Source organism: Hypanus sabinus, chromosome X2 (assembly GCF_030144855.1).
Source record: "Hypanus sabinus isolate sHypSab1 chromosome X2, sHypSab1.hap1, whole genome shotgun sequence".
NCBI lineage: Eukaryota > Metazoa > Chordata > Chondrichthyes > Myliobatiformes > Dasyatidae > Hypanus > Hypanus sabinus.
In genome coordinates, this window is record NC_082739.1 from 6,609,872 (window position 1) to 6,631,767 (window position 21,896).

The 21,896-nt window shown below is 41.2% G+C and overlaps 1 protein-coding gene across 5 annotated transcripts in view; it reads right to left on the minus strand.

The window, feature by feature from the left end:
* Positions 1-3,481: 3,481 nt before the first annotated feature.
* The window catches only part of zbtb16a (zinc finger and BTB domain containing 16a), a 256,819-nt gene continuing 238,404 nt past the window's right edge, over positions 3,482-21,896 (minus strand). For all 5 annotated transcript variants that reach the window (XM_059956858.1, XM_059956857.1, XM_059956854.1 and 2 more), the window contains 2 exons: positions 18,778-18,945; positions 3,482-9,075 (listed from right to left, as the gene is read on the minus strand). In XM_059956858.1, coding sequence (XP_059812841.1) covers positions 8,846-9,075; positions 18,778-18,945 — 398 coding nt within the window. In that variant the 3' untranslated portion in view covers positions 3,482-8,845. The remainder of the gene's footprint in view (positions 9,076-18,777; positions 18,946-21,896) is intronic.

Below are 21,896 nucleotides of genomic sequence, written 5' to 3' on the forward strand. Positions count from 1 at the left end.
TCCATTTCCATTGTAAACCTGATTAGTCATAACTGACCAAAGCTCCAAAGTCAACTGATATTGGAGTGTAACAGAAGTCACTCATACAACTAATAGGGCCAGGGTAGCAGGTACCTTCTTGTAAAACATTGATAAAACAATTATATATATATATTTTTTAAACATTATTGGCAGAGCCCCAACTTTTCCAACTTCAACCATATCTATATAACACTATACGTGCCAACCAGAAGCCATGGATGACCGCAGAGGTGCGTGCGCTGCTGAGGACCCATGACTCCTCCTTCAGAGCAGGCGACAAGGCAGCTTTAACAACAACAAGGGCCACACTGTCCCGAGCCATCAGAGGGGCAAAGCGTGCACATGCCCAGCTAATCCACAGTCACTTCCAGGACAGTGGTGACACGCGGCGCATGTGGAAGGGCATCCAGGACATCACCAATTACAAGACAACATCAGCTGACTGTGCAGGTGATGCCTCCCTCACAAATGCGCTGAATAACTTCTACACCCGGTTTGAGGTGAAAAATGACGTGGTGGCGAGGAAGCCCACCCCTCCTACAAATGACCAGGTGCTGTGTCTCTCCGTGGCTGACGTGAGAAGAAACCTGTGCAGGGTCAACCCACAGAAGGCTGCTGGACAAGACAACATCCCTGGTAGAGTGCTCAGAGGATGTGCAGACCAGCTAGCAGATGTTCTTACTGACATCTTCAACATCTCCCTGAGCAGCGCCACCATTCCAATGTGCTTCAAGGCCCCATGCCGAAGAAATCTTCAGTGTCCTGCCTAAATGTCTACCGTCCCATTGCACTTATATCCATCATCATGAAGTGTTTTGAGAGGCTTATCATGAGGCATATTAAGACCCTGCTGCTCCCCTCACTGGACCCCCTGCAGTTTACGTACCATCCCAACCGCTCAACAGATGACGCCATTGCCACCACCCTCCACCGGGCCCTAACCCACCTGGAAAAAAAGACGCATACGTTTGGATGCTGTTCATAGACTTTAGTTCAGCATTCAACACAATCAACCCTCAGAAACTGATTGGAAAGCTGAGCCTATTGGGCCTGAACACCTCCCTCTGCAACTGGATCTTAGACTTCCTGACTGGGACAGCTCAGTCAGTTCGGATCGGGGGCAGCATCTCTAACACCATCACACTGAGCATTGGGGGCTCCCCAGGGCTGTGTGCTCAGTCCACTGCTCTTCACGCTGCTGACCCACGACTGTGCTGCAACACACAGCTCGAACCATATCAAGTTCACAGATGACAGGACCGTGGTGGGTCTCATCAGCAAGAATGACGAGTCAGCTTACAGAGAGGAGGTGCAGCGGCTAACGGACTCGTGCAGAGCCAACAACCTGTCTCTTAATGTGAATAAAAGAGATGGTTGTTGACTTCAGGAGGGCGCGGAGCGACCACTCCCTGCTGAACATCAACGGCTCCTCGGTAGAGATCGTAAAGAGCACCAAATTTCTTGGTGTACACCTGACGGAGAATCTCACCTGGTCCCTCAACACCAGCTCCATAGCAAAGGAAGTCCAGCAGCATCTCTATTTTCTGCGAAGGCTGAGGAGAGTCCATCTCCCACCCCACATCCTCATCACATACTACAGGGGTTGCATTGAGAGCGTCCTGAGCAACTGCATCACTGCCTGGTTTGGAAATTGCACCATCTCCGATCACAAGACCCTGCAGCGGATAGTGAGGTCAGCTGAGAAGATCATCGGGGTCTCTATTCCCGCGATCACAGACATTTACACTACACGCTGCATCTGCAAAGGAAACAGCATTATGAAGGACCCCATGCACCCCTCATACAATCTCTTCTCCCTCCTGCCATCTGGGAAAAGGCTCCGAAGCATTCAGGGTCTTACGACCAGACTATTCTTCCCCCAAGCTATCAGACTCCTCAATACCCGAAGCCTGGACTGACATCTTGCCCTACTGTCCTGTTTATTATTTATTGTAATGCCTGCACTGTTTTTGTGCTCTTTATGCAGTCCAGTGTAGGTCTGTAGTCTACTGTAGCTTTCTGTGTTTTTTTTTATTACGTAGTTCAGTCTAGTTTTTGTACTGTGTCATGTAACACCATGGTCCTGAAAAACATTGTCTCATTTTTACTATGTACTGTACCAGCATTTATGGTCGAAATGACAATAAAAGTTGACTTGACTTGACTTGACAAATAGATAGCTTTGTGATCACTTCAACTGATAATCTAAGAATGGTTGGTAAGCCCATCCCATCTGCACCTTGCCCTATGCATGCTAAACAATCTAATCCCACCATCAGCATCTTGATGGTAGTCTTCTTAGAACATAAGAACATAAAAAATAAGAGCAGGAGTAGGCCATCCGGATCTGGCCCATCGAGTCTGCTCCGCCATTCAATAAGATCATGGCTGATCTGGTCATGGACTTCTCTCCACCTACCTGCCTTTTCCCCATAACCCTTAATTCCCCTGCTATACAAAAAGAACCCTGACCAACTATTGTTGAAGCCTGATGACAGTTTCCATTTCTCACCCTTACAGTATTTCCAGCAAGGGGGAAATATTTCACCTTCTCTCCAGTCCTTCCACTTGCTTCAATCCTGCCCCATATGTTTCTGACCTGTCTGATGAGGGAAATAAATCAGTCCTTTGAACTCTGCCGGAGCACCTTAAGCTCTTGTACATCTTCGTCAACTCTCTTCCAAATTAAAAAAAAAATCAAACACAGCCAATCCAATCATCTCTCATAACTAACACTTTACAGGGCTTACATTATTCTCGTAAAACACTTCTGCACCTTCTACAAATCCTCTTGTAATGTGATGCCCAGAGCTGTACACAATACTCATGCTGTGGTCTACTTAGCATTGTATACAGTTCCAATATAACCTCCCTGCTCTTACCTTCTCTGTCTCAGATAAAGGAAACTATTTTTACCCTTATCTACCTGTCCTGCCATCACTGTCTATGGACACACTCTCCTAGCTTTTTCTGTTCTTCTACAACTCTAGATATTTTCCCAGTTACTGTATGATCCCTTCCATGGCTGAATTGTCCTCAAATGCAGTACTTTACACACAAATCTCACTTGCTTTTTTTTATTATCCAAAATACTGTGCTATTTATATACTCCTGTAGTCAAAAATTTCCTCTATACTGTTAATCATATCTCCAACGTTTGTATTATCTGCAAACATAGACAATTCTTCTGTCACCTCAATTTCTATATCTTTTGTGTGATTGGAATCAAACTCTTGCTGGGATTTTAACTTATATTTCCTGCTCTGGTACATCAAACCAGTTTGTAGCTAGTTGTAAAATACAAGCACTTATACTAAGCCTGTAGATGAACCTTGAGAATGAGCCCTGGGCCAGATATAATGCTGCACCAACATTTAGACATGTCCTTGGAGCTTATATCAAAAATTCAATGGAACCACTATCACAAGAAAAAGAAAGCAAAAGTAACAACACCTGAAATGCATATCATTTATTATTTTTCTAACTGCAGAGTCAAGGTATACAACTGAAACAATTGTTATTCTTATTTTTCTTTTACATGACTTATAAATAAAATACAAAAAAATGCTCACTACAAAAATCTACTGTTAGTAGGATGTAAAAAATATTCTCTTTCGCTATTGAAGGCACAAACTTCACTTAGTGACACATGAAGAAAAATAATCTGCAGCATTTCTTTTTTTCTCTCTCCCCCTGTATTGGAACACTGAAAAAAAATGAGAGCAGAGGGAAAGTTTACACAGGAAAAAGAGGGATTAAAGCTTGGATGATTACATCACAACGTGGATGAGGCACACGCCCACGCTGTTGGCGTATTTTTGCGCTGACGAGGACAGGACCAGCGAACACTATTCCGAACACTGTTCTCATTCAAAATAAAAGGGAAAAAAGGAAAAGATTTTTTTTTTAATTTCCAGATTAACGAAAATGGCACCTTCTAAATGTAAGCTAACAACAGGTGCTGAGGTAGACTCAACTATAACATTAATTAAAAAAAATAATAACACCATTTTTATATTTAAAAAAATTGTAATACAAAGCAATTAGACTGGCACATGCGCTGTCACAGACTTGATACAAAAAACAAAATGGCTGGTTGCCATGGATACACTTGGTCCAAAATGGCAGTCCTCAGTGCTAATATTTATATATAATATATATGTATATGTATATATAACTGGGCAGGATGCCTCTTTCTGCAACGTTACAAGTCTTCACCATCGTAAACCGGCGCATGCACAAGAAACACACCCTAAAAGTAAAACAGACAAAGGATTTGTTTTTAAACACACTTTCTGAACAAAAAAAATGTACAAAGCGTAGAACACCTTTTTGTCATAAACATATGCAACACTTGCACTTGACTGCAATAGGAATTTAAAGCCTGATTACTTTTTTTTCCAAAAAAATGTAGAAAATATCGTAGACAGTTTAGGCACACCATCATAAACATCCATATGTTACTTTGCACCTTTTGCACTAAATCAAAATATTTGTTGCCCAGTGCAATTTTACTGACAGATCCAAGTTACTCCTCACAGGAACCCTTCCTTTGATGACTATCCTCAGAAGAGCTGAATGTCCAAATAACATGTGGAACCTATTTCCCTGGGCACTTAATGAAATTCATTTTAAATTCTTCTTTAATGAGATTCATAATTTCTCCCCTAAATATTTTGTGCCACAAAAAACAAAACCAGCAAAGTCTATCTGATAGCAAGGTTAAATTAGAATAGTAATACTCACCTCAGTATAAATTAACCAATACTCCATGCTAGTGTTAAGCTGCTCACTCCTGACGCAACACAGGCTTAAAAGATAAAATCTGTAGTTGTACTTTTGAGTGTTTTCACAGTTTCAAAAGGGTTTAGAATGAGCATTTCACACCCAAAGGCTGTACATTTCTGAAACCCACTAACAATGTAGAGGCCACTGTGTATCAGGCTTTTTGTACCTAAGCTTATAGAAAAGACATGCCCATGTTAATCAAGTGTCATTTACCCTTCCATAAAATATGGGCACTACTTGTGTCTCCAATTCCTTTTCAGATTCACATTATAATAGAATATACATTTAAGCTGACTTGGTGGTAAAATCAACTTTTGAAGGTTTGGGCTACAGGATGTATCAGCAAAGGATCAAACTGATCAAATGTTTTTTTTGAATCCTTGTTGAGTGATGGTGCTCTACACTAACAACCTCACTCTCAATTAGAGGGTCTTGTTCAGGTTGGTTAGGTCAAATCAGATCAGTTACACTCTGGGTCAATACGTAACTATTGACAATGGTGACTGTGGTTTAGTGTATTGAACAGAATGAAAGCAACTGGGTCATGACTGGTTAGAGCTTAGCTTGGCTGCACAGTTGTGATTCTGTCTTGTTTACAGTTAAATACATTTCACAACATTAGGATTGAAATGATTTGGCACCATCTTAAATCAAAATCATAATTTGCAAGCGTAATGTGAGGAGATCACATTTTTTGGGCATAGGAACTTTGAGCTTTGCAAGAATCAAATACTTCCCTACTTGGTGTTGGAGTCAGCACCAGGTTCGCCCAGAGTAACATTAGCCTAGGCCCTAACCTTTGCCAAAGGCCAGTGTCAGGTGCTCCCAGGTCAATACCTGCTAACAAGTATTCCAAGTCCAGGGTAACTCGGCAAAAGATGCAATATGAATCATCAACATGTCACCATCCACCCTCCCGCACTGTGTTAGTTTCCACATCATCGCACAAGCCATCCACTGAGCCCCAATTTACAGCTGTATTGTTGGAAGACTCCCTAACCACTATTGTGGGGTAACATTAAAGAATGCAAGGCAGAAACTTTCCCTTTTAAACCCAGAGACAGGATGCCAGTTCACTATTCAAATCTCCTTACTTGAAATAACAACCCCATGGGTCTGCCAAATGTTCCTATGTTCTTTGTCTGGTCAAACAATTAACTCTCTCATGATCAACTTGCATGCAACAGAATATGATCCTGCAAGAATCCAGGCACGACCCTGTGGACATATTTTAAAGTGGTATTTGTTCTGATAATACTCCACCCTGGGTGAGACTAAGTGGACTTAATACTGGAGTAAATTTGCAAATTGCCAAACAGTTTTGGCTTCTTCCAAAACAGAATGCTAAGAGAAATCAGAGGATGAAGTTGCATCTATGGGGGCAAACAATGCAAGTTAATTTTGAGTTGATGCAGCATCTTGACCTGAATCTTCAATGTACATCTTTTACCTCTACAGATGCCACTTGATCTGCTGAGATCTTCTAGCATTCTCTTTTCCATTCCATATGCCAGCATCTGCCATCTCTTTTGCTTTGCTTTCTTCCAACTTTGATAGTTAAATCCAAAGACAGGCATCAACCAAGCCATCCATGTCCACCATCCCAATGAAAACACTAGACTATCTTAGTTTCTGTATGTTAAGCTCACCAGCAACAAAACTGTATTTTTGAACAGCACATTCCAGAAAATTTGAGAGAATATGCATTTTCAATTTTCTGTTACAGGGGAGCTTTCCCCATAGTGTTTTCTGACAACGTCAACTAAGTGTGCATTGCAGTGAGTCAGTAATTCGCATGGCAATTCACGTCTGGAGCAACATCATTATTTCAAGGAAAACAAGTGCTGCAGTTAATAAACCTTAAACGTTTCATGTGTTAAACAAATGAAATTACACTTTTGTTAAGTATTTTTAATTATTAACTGGCTGAATTGCCATCTATTTGCAGTTCCAACATATTTGTTCTGTGTTCAGCTATTCTGAGGAAAGTAACAGCAAGGACTGGGGTACCAGCGTGGACAGTCAGTATTACATCAAAATATCTTCCATTGCAGAAGTGCTATAATTGAGTACAGGGCTTTTCAGTGAGGAAGCCCAATCTTTATCCAAGTGTTTATTCCCTGTTCGTTACATTTTCCTTCCAAAATTGAGGGGACTAGTAGTCCATAATATTCCTTTAAGAACTGAAGTGCATTTGGGAAGAAACTTTATGGGAGAGGAGAAACAGGTGACAGTGTTACGGAGGTACGGAGGTAGAAAAAAGGAAGGGAAGCATGGGAGAAGAGGAGGGGGAAGGGAGACTGAGAAGGGAATGATAAGGTAGGAGGGGGAGAGGGGAGGGAGATACGACAGCGGGGGGGCGATGCGACAGCGAGAGGAAGTGGGGGGCAATGCGACAGCGAGAGACAGAGACATGAGAGAGAGTTATTGGGGTTGCAAAATGACAGGATAATGAATGAATAAAAGGCAGGAAAGTGGGGAAGAGAGGGAACGATGGATTAGAATAAGGGAGGAGGTAGGGAAAATGATGGATTAGGCAAGAGAATAAAGCCAGACATTTTGGAAGTTTTTGGCCCTATGCAGGTTTAGCAAGAATTTTACTGATTACCAATCACAACTAACAAAGCATTCTTCATGAAACACAGTCAAGTTAAAGGATCCTTCAGTCAGATGCAACATGATACCCAACTGCCTCCCACATTGTCTGGCAAGAGAATGTCCCTCTTCAACTCCCTACCTCTCCTCCCTCAGCAAGTCTATCCAATGTGCTGCCTGATTTTATTCATAACTAGAGTTTATACTATGAAATAACTTCTCTGTTTTTGATTTAGTGCTAAATGCATGGAATAACATTGGGATACAACGACACTGCATCAATTCCCACACATATTCACAAAAAAAATTATTCACATCACAGAGGTGGAAAGGGATGGAACTCATTGCAAACCTACAAAAAGGACCAACAAATATTACAAAAATATCACAATTTTGTAAATATCTAATCATTTCTGTCTGAATTTCACAGAGATCTGCCTCAGCCCCAAAGAACCAAAAAATCCTCACCCTCTATATTCAGTGTATTAATATTCTTTACTAAAATCCCTCATTAAACATCCAGTCTGTTTCTCTCTTTCTCTCACACACACACTCACACACCGCACGATAGCCAAATGTCCAGATTCTGTCCCAAGTGATACTTCTTTTCTTGTTCCTTCACATTTTAACAAAGATACATTAACTGTTCTTGTAATTCAAGCTTTAACACTTTTTTTGTTTTGCCCAGTTATCTCAACTTAGAAACCCAGTCACCAATGGTTGTCCTTCTAATCTTTAGGACAAACATTTTCATTTTAAGGCCAACCCCATTCCCTTTTTGCTGTCAAACCGAAAGGAAAGAACCTTGTGTCGCAAGCTCTGTCCTTACCTCTGTTTAGTTTTTAAAGCATTCCCCACCCATCCCACTTCCCACCCCCACCTCTAAATTCCGCTACATTCCCACAACCCCTTTACAGATAGGTGCTGTAATCTTGCCAATACAAACAGCAAATAGCAACAAGCATGAGATGAACGATCCCAGCAACAATTAGAAACAAAAATACTGCAACTGTGCTTTAGTAACTTGACAAAATAAAATAAAGAGGTAGCTTTTGGAATAAATTTTGACCCTGGCCAAATCAACCAACCCGGGTCATTATTTCTTTAAAAAAAAACATAACAAAAAAAATACCAGTTTTGGTAATGACTACACACTCGTATAAATTTGAAAATAAATTGCTTTCTCTGCCCTGGCACTTGGCAGTCTTTTAAGTACTTAACCCTTTTACCACTGCCTGACATACTTAAATGGCTCAAGGTGGTAGGCTAAAGAGGGAGACAAGCGCATGGGGGAACAAAAATAACATTAATTGAACGAGGTCATACAACACGAGGTAATCCAAGCATACTGTGCACAACACAGAAAATGGTTCAAAACAATTAAAAAAAAATCCTCTCCACGTTCACAGCACTGTTTATTTCCTTATTCTCTTTTTGATGATTAGACGTAGCACAGATAGAGATAAGTCTTCTCTATTCTCCAGTCTGGTGGGATATCCTCAGGTTTGTGGCTTTTCATGTGCTTCTGCATAGCAGAGAGACTCGGGCAGTAATCCAAGCATATCGTGCACTGGTAGGGGGAGGCCCCATTATGGGTGCGGAGATGTTTGATCATCGCTGAGTAGTCCCGGGACCGCTGATGACACAGCTTACACTCAAAGGGCTTTTCTCCTAGAGAGATAACAAAAAAGACACATGAATCCGCTGACCAAATATTGAATGACAATAATCGCTCCTCCCTCCCACTACCAATTACATACCTTTATCTCTACACCCCCAAATAACCATTTCCCCTTGCTCTTCAAGGTTCTCCAAAACTTATCTGTAATAAAGCTGCTCTTCTAGACCAGCACCATCCCTTGGACCCATAAATGTCCAGAAATTTATCACAGCCATTTAGAGGTAAAGAAGTATACATACACCCTGGGGAAGGAACTTGTCCATCACTGTTCTCAATGGCCTAACCAACTGTATGCCCTGGTCCAGGCTTCCTGACCTAATGGAAGTACCCTCCCTCCATACCCTGTATTAAGCCCTTAAAAAAAAGTTTCAATGAGATCTGCTCCCACCCATTACATTCTGAAGAATAATACCAGCCTACATCAGCTCTCTTTGGCACATTCTTGGAACAAGTCTTATGACTCACCAATGCACACAGTGGCAAGTAAATCTTTTCTTAGCTGAGAAGATATTAAGTGGGCATAATACATCCTGTGTGGTCTCACCAAGCCCCCAAACGATTTCCATTTATGATAAAGAGTGACAGACCCATCTCTTAATACAGTCACATTGGCCTTCAGTGACTTCTCCTCAACATGCTCATCCCCCAGCCCCAAATATTTGTCTTAAAGTCCTTTCATTCTCTCTCCTTCATTGCCATATCTCCTGTCGTAAACCAGTAACGTCAGTTAGAAAATAGCTTCTCTTTGTGTGTTAGCCAATAGCCAGTAGTCTATCCCGATTGTAGAAGGCACCTCTATCACGCTCAGATTGAGTGAAGTTCTAAAGTCTAAGGAACACAAGGTCAGAACACACATTGAGGCAAACAGCATGGGAGGATGGGACAATTGATATCCATATACAGATATAGTCCTCTGGAGCAAAGCAAAGCCAAAACAATAAAAATCGCTTTGAAATCAGTTCTCCGATTCCCAGGAACAATAACAATATATCATTAAAATTCAACTTTGATTAAGTATCCATTTAGAGCTGTTAGCAGCAGTTTCTTCCCCTGACAGGTTTCTGAATGCTCCATGAACACCACCTCGTTCCCCTTTTGCACTGTTTAATTTCTTTAATATTTTTACTGTAAATTATAAGTGATCATTGATGTCTTGCACTGTACTGCTGCAAAACAACAAATATGAATAAACAGTGATAATAAACCTGATCCTATTTTTTTAAAAACCTATTTAATCAAGTACGTGTGAGCATGTGGAACTTGTGATCACTGGGAGTGATTGATGTAAATGACCGATTGAATTATATTAATAAAGACAGGAAAGAGCTCAAACTGTTCATATAGTCTGTTTCTTTGCCATATATGCTATTTCTTTAATTCAGTAACCTAACAAAATACAACGTGCCAAACACTTTTATTAGTGTTAAAGTTCTTAAAAACTGCTTTATTCTTGAAACATTAAAAAAAGTTTTTATTCAGGCCACGGATGGACTGACCTCCAGCAGCGTATTTGACACAAGCAGTAATGCTCAATTGGACGAGAGTTTTCATCAGTGACGCAGGCCCTTTGCTCAGCCAATCTATGGGATACAGGAGAGAGACGGATTGGCTGCTTGAGTGGTGTTGCAACAACAACCTTGCACTCAATGTTAATAAGAGCAAGGAAGTGATTGTCGACTTAAGGAAGGGGACATCAAGGGGACACACACCAACCTTTATCGAGGGGTTAGTAGTGGAAAGGGTTATCACTTTCAAGTTCCTGGGTGTCATCATCTCTGAAGATTTATCCTGGGCTCAACATATTGATGCAATCACAAAGAGGACACGACCGCAGCTATATTTCATTAGGATTTTGATGAGATTTGTTAAGTCAAAGAATCTAGCAAATTTCTACAGATGTACCATGGAGAGCATTCTGACTGGTTGCATCACCGTCTGGTAAGGGGGTGGGGGGGGGGGGAACACTGCACAGGATCAAAAAACCTGCAGAAAGTTGTAAACTCAACCAGCTCTATCATGGGCACTAATCTCCCCAGCATCCAGGACATCTTAAAAATGCATGCCTCAAAAAGCCAGCATCCCATCATTAACGACCTCCACTACCCAGGACATGCCCTTTTCTCATTGCGACCAGCAAAGAGGTGGCACAGTAGCTTGAAGACACATAACTCAACATTTCAGGAACAGCTTTTTCCCCTCCATCATCAGATTTCTGAATGGACAATGAACCCATGAACACTACCTCACTATTTTTGCTTTCTTACATACATCTGCATGAGTATATATATTTATATACTTTTCTTACTATGATTTATAGTGTATTTTATGTTTCACACTGTGCTGCTGCCACAAAACAACAAATCTCAAGACATATGTCAGTGATAAACCTGATTCTGATTCCATGAAACTTTTCCCAATTTAATTCATCTAATACTGCCCACATAACCATACACTTTCATGTGCTTATCGGATTTCCCTATAAATAAATCTTTTGTTTCTACTCAATGCATCCAGATGAGCATCACTTCCAGATTCCAGAATCTTTTAGCAGTCAGAAGGAAGATGTGGTGACAGAGTGCTGGGTGGACACCAGCTAAAGGCCACATATATTTGGGTTGGGATACTTCACCCGATTAAATAGGCCTGCTAGTAAACTAGATTGATTTAACAGGTTTAATTTAACAGATACTTACAGCAGTGCATTGCAGTAGTACAATAACAGAATGCATACAAAAAGTATTACAATTAAAGAGGGAGTGTAGTGCAGATAGACAATAGGGTGCAAGGTCATAACTGGGCACCTCTGGTTGGCCTCCCAATAAGAGGTCAGAGTGCCAGGTGTTCCACACCAAAGGCTGGAGGAGAAGACAGCTGAAAAATGGAAGATGTTGTGGGACACAAGATTTGTTTCACACCATTTTAGTTCAAAGTAAATTTATTATCAAAGTTCATACACATCACCATATTCTACCGAGATTAATTTTCTACTCAATAAATCCATAATAGAATCAACGAAAGACCACACCAACTTGGATGTTCAACCAGTGTGCAAAGACAACAAACTCTGCAAATACAAAATATAACAATAAATAAGCAAAAAATATCGAGAATATGAGATGAAGAGTCCTTGAAAATGAGTCCATAGGTTGTGGGAACATTACAGTGATGAGGTGAGTGAAGTATTCCCTCTGGTTTAAAAACCTGATGGCTGAGGGGTAATAACTTTTCCCGATCCTGGTGGTGTGAGTCCTGGACCTTCTTCCTGATGGCAGCAGTGAGAAGGGAGCATGGCCTGTGTGGTGGGGGTCCCTGATGATGGATGCTGCTTTCCTGCTTTTCTTTGTGTAGATGTGCTCAGTGATGGCGATGGCTTTACTCATGATGGATTGGGTCATATTCATTACTTTTTGTAAGATTTTCCATTCAAGGGCATCAGTGTTTCTATACCAGGATGTTCCACAGCCAGTGAATATACTCTCCACCATACATCTATAGAAGTTTTTCAAAGCTTTAGATGTCATGCCAAATCTTTGCAAACTCCTTAGGAAGTAGAGATGCTGCCGTGCTTTCTTCATAATTGCACTTGCATGTTGGTCCCAGGACAGGTCCTCTAAAATGATAACACCAAGAAATTTAAAGTTGCTGACCCTCTCTACCTCTGATCTTTCAATGAGGAATGGCTCATGGACCACTGGTTTCCACCTCCTGAAGTCAGTAATCAGCTCCTTGGTCTTGCTGACATTGAGTGAGAGGTTGTTGTTGTGGCACCACACAGCCAGATTTTCTATCTCCCCCTCCCCTCCCCTCCATAAGCTAATTTGACCTTCAACAGTGGTGTCGTCAGCAAACTTAAATATGGCATTGGAGCTGTGATTAGCCTCATAGTCATAAGTGTAAAGTGAGTTGAGCAGGGGGCGAAGCACTCAGCCTTGATCTGGCCCTCAGCAGATTGAGGATCTGGTGGCTCATCCAAGGATTCTGGTTGGAGGAGACTCAATGATTTTCTGGGGACACAATCGTCTACAACTGTTTTAATAAATTCTGCTCTGCGTTCCCATCACAAGCACGTCCATGAGGTTTAGTTTGTTTCAGTTTCAATTAAGAAGCTTTGGAGAGAGAGTCTCACTGACAGAAACAGAATTAAATGTTGCAGGATTGTCAGCAGTGCCTGATGCCTAAATGAATGAGTTTCACTCAGCAATATAAATTCGAGTGACTTCCTTACAAGTGTCTCTCCTGGGCACTTTGCCATTCTGGAAATTTATTACAAGGTGCATGAAAAGGACAAAACTTTGATCATTTCTGGCCACGTATTATAGGAAGGATGTGGAAGCTTCACATGCAGAGGGTGCAGAGGAGATTTACCAGGATGCTGCCTGGATTAGAGAGGGTGCAGAGGAGATTTACCAGGATGCTGCCTGGATTAGAGAGGGTGCAGAGGAGATTCACCAGGATGCTGCCTGGATTAGAGAGCATGTCTTATGATGATAGGCTGAGCGAGCTAGGACTTTTCTCTTTGGAGCGAAGAAGGATGAGATGTGACCTGAGAGAGGTGTACAAGATGATAAGAGGCATAGATGGAGTGGACAGTCAGAGACTTCTTCACAGGCTGGAAGTGGCTAATATGAGGTGGTATAATTTTGATATAATTAGAGGAAAGTATGAGGAGGATATCAGAGGTTCTTACAGAGAACAGTGGGTGTGTGGAATGTGCTGTCAGGGGTAGTGGTACAGGTAGATACATTAGGGGTATTTAGGAGATTCTCAGATAGGCACAAGGAGGGAAAAAGGAGGGCTATGTAGGAGGAAAGGTTTGGATTGATCTTAGAGTAGGTCAAAAGGTCAGCACAACATTGTAAGTCGAAAGGCCTGTATTGTGCTGTACTGCTCTATGTTCTATAATAAGAAAATGATGCTGAAAGGATAAAAACAATCAATTTGACTGGCAATGTTAGGGGTGGTGTGGGGCCCAATTATAGCCACCAGGCCATTTTGTACACATGTGGATGGGGCTGGGGATTAGCTTCAAGTCTGTCCTGGTCTCCAGTGCCCGATTTTTTTTCCCTCCCACTCTCCAACCCCACAGAAGCAGCAGCTCACAAAAGCAGAACCAAAATGAGCAGCAACCTCACAGGTTCAGATCTGCCGGAGCCCCCAATTCAACTTACTCAAGCCTCAGCTTTCATTTCCAGCTCCAAACTGCAGTTTAAATACCACGAACCACACACTGAGCTGCAGAGAAACTGTTCTGTTTCAATTAGCAATTTGAAAACTTGCCTCAAATTAGGTTTCCCTTGAATGAAATAAAATCCAGCCCACATTTTGAGGCTGAGCATCGGTCCACTTATTTCTTCTTGTTGCACAGGAGCAGAATCCTTAATCACATCATTACTGGATGCAGGACAAATCCCTGCAATAAGCAATTAGAGTGTGAAAGAGGATTGACAATGTTCATTGAGTCAGGGAGGAAAGAATTGGGAATTGCAACGTGTCTGGCTCAGTTTGTGGATTGGCGAGATGTGCTGAATTAAGAATTGAGCATGGGAATGGCTTGCACATCGCAGACACAGGTTTTTACACAGAGAATAGTGGGTACATAGGATGTGCCACTAGGGGTTTAAGGTGGCGCTGGTGAACCCTAGCAACGACTGGCTGGTGGCTAATGAAACAAGGATAGCAACCAAATACTTTGTTAATCACACTTTTTCTGGCAAATGATCATCACAAGCACTAGTGTGCAACTTTCCTTTGGACTTGGGGGCAATTCAATGTGCAGAACCAAGGTGAGGCAAGCCAACAAGCTCATCGCCAAGAGTATGGAAGAGCGTGAAAGGTTGGGCACAGGCCAAAATCAAAGTCACGGGGTCCAGAGTGGATCTACCCGATAGAGGTTTGCATGCCGAATCAAGGTGGCAAAGCTCAGCGTATCTATGCGGCAGAATCCATTGTTCGAATGGAGATTGAAGTACCAGGCCAAATTGTAAAGGTCAGGGTGTTGAGGCCCGAAGTGAGGTGTGGGCTGGTTCAGATCATTGTTCAAAGTGACAGAGCCTGTTGTTCAGATGGAGAGTTAAGTGCCGGGCCAGATTGAAAAGTTCAGGGTGTCAGGACACAAGGTGAGGTATGGGCCGATTCAGATCGCTGCTCCAAGACCCGCTACTCAGGTCTGCGCTGAACTATGATACTGACCTCTGTTCAGAAACGTTACTTGCTTGCAGTAAGTGCTTGCATGATTTGTTTTTCATTGCACGTTTGGTCTTCGACAGTCTTTTTCTTAACCATATAACATATAACCATATAACAATCACAGCACGGAAACAGGCCATCTTGGCCCTCCTAGTCCATGCCGAACTCTTAATCTCACCTAGTCCCACCTACCCGCACTCAACCCATAACCCTCCACTCCTTTCCTGTCCATATACCTATCCAATTTTACCTTAAATGACACAACTGAACTGGCCTCTACTACTTCTACAGGAAGCTCATTCCACACAGCTATCACTCTCTGAGTAAAGAAATACCCCCTCGTGTTTCCCTTAAACTTCTGCCCCCTAACTCTCAAATCATGTCCTCTCGTTTGAATCTCCCCTACTCTCAATGGAAACAGCCTGTTCATGTCAACTCTATCTATCCCTCTCAAAATTTTAAATACCTCGATCAAATCCCCCCTCAGCCTTCTACGCTCCAAAGAATAAAGACCTAACTTGTTCAACCTTTCTCTGTAACTTAAGTGCTGAAACCCAGGTAACATCCTAGTAAATCGTCTCTGCACTCTCTCTAATTTATTGACATCTTTCCTCTATCTTTCCTTAAATGGGTTATTTTACCTTTTTATTTTTTTATATAGGCTTGAAGTGGTTTTTATTCTCTGCACATTGGTTGTTGGACGGCCATTTTTATATACATATATTGTGTTTCTTTGTTTCATGGCTGCCTGTTAGGAGATGAACCTCAGGGTTGTATAATGGATACATACTTTGATAACAAACGTACTTTAAGGATTTCACTGGGCTCCCGTTGCCATTCAAAGTTCAAAGAAAATTTATTATCAAAGTATGTATATATCGCCACATACTATCCTGAGATTCATTCTCTTTCAGGCATTCACAGTAGAACAAAGAAATACAATAAAATCGTTGAAAAAAAACTACAAGCAGGCTGATAAACAGCCAATGTGCAAAAGATGACAAACTGTTTAAAAAAAGCAAATTAATAATATTGAGAACATGAGTTGTAGAATCCTTGAAAGTGCGTCCGTAGGTTGTGGAATGAGTTCGGAGTTAAAGTGAGTGAAGTTATCGACACTGGTTCAGGTGCCTGATGGTTGAAGGGTAATAACTGTTCCTGAACCTGGTGGTGTGGGACCTCCTTCCCAATGGCAGCAGTGAGAAGAGATCGCGACCTGGATGGTGGGGGTCCTCAATGATGGATGCTGCTTTCTTGTTGCAGTGGTCGCTGTGAATGTGCTTTACCTCTGATGGACCGGACTGGATTTAGTCCTATCAATTGGAATGATTGTGAGGGTTTTATTGGAACCATGAACATTGAAAGAAAAGTCACAGAGCTCTACAGCATGGAAACAGGCCATCAGTCTACTGAAACTACTCCAACCACTGACAGCCTATTTGTATTTGCACAACTTCAGCCCATCACACTTTCTCAGCAACCAGTTTCCAACACTTACCTATACACTGGCAGCAACTGCACCTACAATTACCATCTTTGGGATGCAGAGTACCTGGAGAAGACACAGTGGTACAGGGAGAAGTTGCTACTTCCATATAGATAGCCGCTGAGGTCAGGGTTGAACCTGGGTTTCTGGTGCTGTGAAGCAGTGGCTCTACCAGCCACGCCATGTGTTGAGTAAATGGGAACAGATTCAACTTGTTCTCAAAGGGATGCGGGATGGCTGAGTGAAGAGCGGGATGCTAAGTGACATGGCCAGCATTTACTGCCCACCCCCAAATGCGCTTTTATTTTTACATGGTGGGGGGTGGTTGTTGATGTCTTTCATTGAACAGTTTGGTTCCTTGGTTCTTTATTTCGTGGCTGTCTGTGGTCAAGACACATTTCAGGTTTATGCTGCACACATACTTTGATAATAAATATACTTCGAACTTGGAATCTTTGAAGGTGAAGGCATTCCCAAGAGACATTGTGTATCTAAGTTCTAGAATTTAGACTGAGAACTAATGAAGCAGTAATAAGTTTCCAAATTAGGATGATGTGCACATTGATAGAGAACATATAGGCTATGGTGTTCCCACACACTTGCTGTCTTCAGTTTTTGTTTATTCGTCATGTCTACCAAGATACAGTGAAACGCTCGTTTTGAATACTGTTCATACAGGTCAAATTATTACACAGAGCACTGAGCTGGAATAAGGTAAAACAATATCAATGCAAAATAAAGTGTAAAAGCTACTGACAAAGGGCAGTGCAGGTAAACAATAAAGTGCAAGATCATGACGAGGTAGGTTGTGAGGCCACAAATCTATCTTATAATACCAGAGCTGTGTCCAAGAGGCAGAAGCTGTCCCTGAGCCTGGTGGTACCTTGCTTTCAGACTTTTGATCTTCTGCTGATAACAGAGAAAACAGAATGTTGGCGGGTGGGGGGGGGGGTGAAATTGGTGGTCTTTGTTTACACTGGGTGCTTTACTGAGGGACTGAGAAGCATACGCAGGATCTATAAAGGGAGGTTGGATCCTGTGATGTGCTGAGCTGTGTTCACAGTGCTATCCTGATACATGTCAAGAGATTGGAAGGCATTGCTCTAGTATCCCTGCAGATGATTCACACCACAGCAAACAGTGCTGGGGGTTGAGGGAGTAAACAACTAGGGTGGTGGATGGAGTGGTAAACCACCCGGACGACAGCAAACATCTTGAACACTAAGTACACTGCAGATGCTGTGGTCAAATCAAGACGTACAAACAAGCCGGATGAACTCAGCAGGTCGGGCAGCATCCGTTGAAATGAGCAGTCAACGTTTCGGGCCGAGACCCTTCGTCAGGAACATCTTGAGGCTAGTTTGAGGAGCACTGAACTTGACAAATAAAGTTAATTCCATCATTCTTCTGACTTGCCTGAGGATTTTTAGGGGATCAGGAAGTAAATCATTCACTACTTTTGAAACTACAATACTGTATTTATGTGGGCCATCAACTTAAAACACTGACAAATCTGATCCTGTGAGCATAGGACAATGATGGCATGGATTTGGACAGTTACATCGTTGGGTGCCAACACTGGTTGAACACCGAAATTGGTGCCGTCTTTCATTGACTCTTACTGTTATTATTTTATTATGGATTTGTTAAGTATGCCGCAAAGACAGAAAGATGGCGCCAGTTAACCACAGTGACATTCTGTGAGCTGCGGCCAATACTTCGAACTTTGAAGGAAACGGATTTCAGGGTTGCATGTAGTGATACATAGGTACTTTGATAATAAATTTACTTTGAACTCAAGTCCCTATTTAGGTGCTGCCTTTAGATCAGAACGTCTTCTCCTGCCACACTATATGTACATTTCTCATTGATTTGACCTGAAGCAATGATACATTTTACTGTATGTTTCAATGTACACGAGACAAATAAAACTAACACTTCAAAAAAACATTACTTTTTCTACAAATTGAAATAGTGCAAAAGTACGAGAAGAGGTGAACCAGCCCATGTAATGGTTTACCTGTGTGAACCCGGTAGTGGGTCTCCAGCTGGTGCTTAAGACTGAATTTCTTCCCACAGCCATTGCACTCATAGGGCTTCTCCCCAGTGTGGATACGCTTGTGACTCTTCAGGGTACACTCGTCACGGAAGCAGCTCCCACAAAACTCGCACTCGTAAGGGTGGTCACCTGCCAGGAGGAAGAAAAGGAAAATCAAGAATTTCCTCAGGATAACAATGCTCCACAATTAATTATTCAAACCTGATGCAGAATCCTTTCCTTATGTCTTGCTTGATACAGAAACGTGCATAAGAAATGGTAGAGAGAGGAAAAGAACTCATTGCAACTAATATGGTGATGAGCCATAAAGAAAGAGGTGAGAGTGAGCTGCCAGCGGAAGTGTTGGATGTGGGTTCAATTTCAACATTAAAGAGAAAGTTGGATTGGTATATGGATGGGATGGGACGGGGAGTGGAGGGCTATGGAGCAGGTGTAAGTTGATGAGACTGCACAGAATAATACTTTGGCATGGACTAGATCGGCCAAAGGGCCTGATTCTGTGATGTAATGTTCCTTAAGAACGTTTACGGAGCAAGGAAGAACATGACTGAGCGAGCCTCACTGAGGTTAGCTGCCCCTCAGGTGAATGTAAAAAATGCTTTGTTCATTGTTTATTCATAAGGAGCCTTGGTGGATACAAATAACATTAGTCTAAATAATAGTCATAGAGTACTACAGCACAGAAATAGGCCATTCAGCCAATCTTGTTGGTGCCAATTTGTTCTTTTGACTAGTCCCATCTACCTACACCCTGATCATAGCTTTCCATACTTCTCTCACTCATGCCCCTATCCAAACCTCTCTTAAAATTTGCAAACGGGGGGACATCACGTGATGACGTAGGATCAAGATGCTGGAACCCAGCTGTCCCGTAAAAAATCAGTAAATTAATGTTTAAGTGAAGAAAAGTTAGTACATACTTTCTAAAAGTTACTTATAAACTACTCCGGATTGTTTCAAGTTATGCCTTATAAACAGAAGATGAAGAAAACTACTACCGTGAAGACAACGCAAGTTGGAATAGAATCAAGGCCCATCTCTGCCAAAGAACTGCGGGCTCAGGGACATTATACCACCGGCGATATAGAACAGGAAACTGCGGCAACATTGACCATTTCTAAAGAAAAAGACCAACGAGAACTGCGCAAACGTGAAGGAAGGAGCATGCGCAAACGAGAACAACCTGAACTACAAATCCCAGTTACGACTGAAACTGAAAGTGAAAGTGAATCTGAGGGAGAGTCAGATTCTCTGGAAAAATCAGACGAAGATCAAGGTAAAAGTTCTTCTGGAAATATAGAAAAGACTTTGATGCAAATAATGCGTAAATTAGGCGCATTAAAAGTAATAAAAAATGATAAATGTGGAGATTATGTTTGAGAAAATGGCAAAAAGACAGGAAAAAATGGAAAAGAGAATTATAGATTTGGAAACTACAACAGAAGACATGGTTGAAAGAATGAATAAAATGGAAGATGATATTACTGCCTGGATATCAGAAAGAAAACAAATGTTGGAAAAAGTTGATAAGCTTGAAAATTTTAGTAGACGAAATAATATTAAAATTGTTGGACTTAAAGAAGATATAGAAGGAGAAGATCCAATAAATTTTTTTCAAAAATAGATTCCTGAAAAATTGGAAATGGAAGGAGAAACTCTAATTGAGATTGAAAGGGCTCATAGAGCCTTAAGGTCAAGACCTCAAGCTGACCAAAATCCACGATCAATTTTGATAAAATGCTTAAGATACCAAGATAAAGAAAAGATCCTGAAGGCGGCTGCCCAACGTGCCAGAAAGAGAAACGGGCCATTGATGATAGCAGGGAAAGCAGTTCTTTTCTATCCTGATATAAGTTATAACCTTTCGAAGAGAAAGAAGGAATTTAACCCAGTGAAAAGAGTTTTATGGGAAAAGGGTTATAAATTTATAATGCGTCACCCAGCAACACTGATCATTTTTTTGACGGAGGGAAAAAGGATATTTTTTACCGATTATCGAGAAGCGGAGGAGTTTGCACAAAAACTTCCAAGTACTTTCTAATTACACATAGAGATCTCCAAGTGTAATGGATTAAAGATGAAGACAGAGACAGTGAATGGAAGTGATGGACATTTAAGGATGACATAGGGAGAAAAGCAAAATTTCAGATATACTAATTGAGAATAGTATTTTTTTCTTCTTATATATATACATACTTCTTTATGTTGCGGGGGGGCTGGGGAGCTTTGGATCGATTACTACAGGATCCATGTGTGTGATCATGGCGATCGCCATGACCCATACCATAGAGGGGGGTAATGTTGTGTTCTTTTTTTTTCCACAACATTAGTACGGGGGTATTTTGTTTTTTTCTTTACACTCTATTTTCCTTCTATCTTTCTACCTGGATGATCGGTGGGGACACACATAGCAACATGGAGAATTTTAGAAAGATTTCCCAAGATACCACGAAAGCTGAAAGATTAGGAATTATTATAGATTGGAGTAACATAATTGAAAATAATGACTAATTTACTGAATTTTTAAAGTTTTAATGTTAATTGGCTTAATGGACCGGTGAAAAGAAAAAGAATTTTAACATACATAAAAAAAATGAAAATAGATATAGCTTTTTTTTTTACAAGAAACACACTTAACGGAGATAGAACATCAGAAATTAAAAAGTGACTGGGTTGGAAATGTTATTGCAGCTTCATTTAATTCAAAGGCGAGAGGAGTTGCAGTTTAGGTTAATAAAAATTTACCAATTAAAATACAAAACATTAATTGATTCGGCGGGGAGATATGTAATTATACATTGTCAAATTTTTTCAGAATTATGGACTCTTATGAATATTTATGTACCAAACGAAAATGATGTAAAATTTATACAAGAGGTCTTTTTGAATTTGGCTAATGCATATGACAGAATATTAATAGGTGGAGATTTTAACTTTTGTTTAGATCCAGTTTTAGATAGATCAACAAAGGTTGTCACAAAATCAAAAGTAGCAAAATTAACTATCATTGATGAAAGACTTAAATTTGATTGCTATATGGAGAAGAATTAACCCAAAAGAAAGAGATTACTCATTTTATT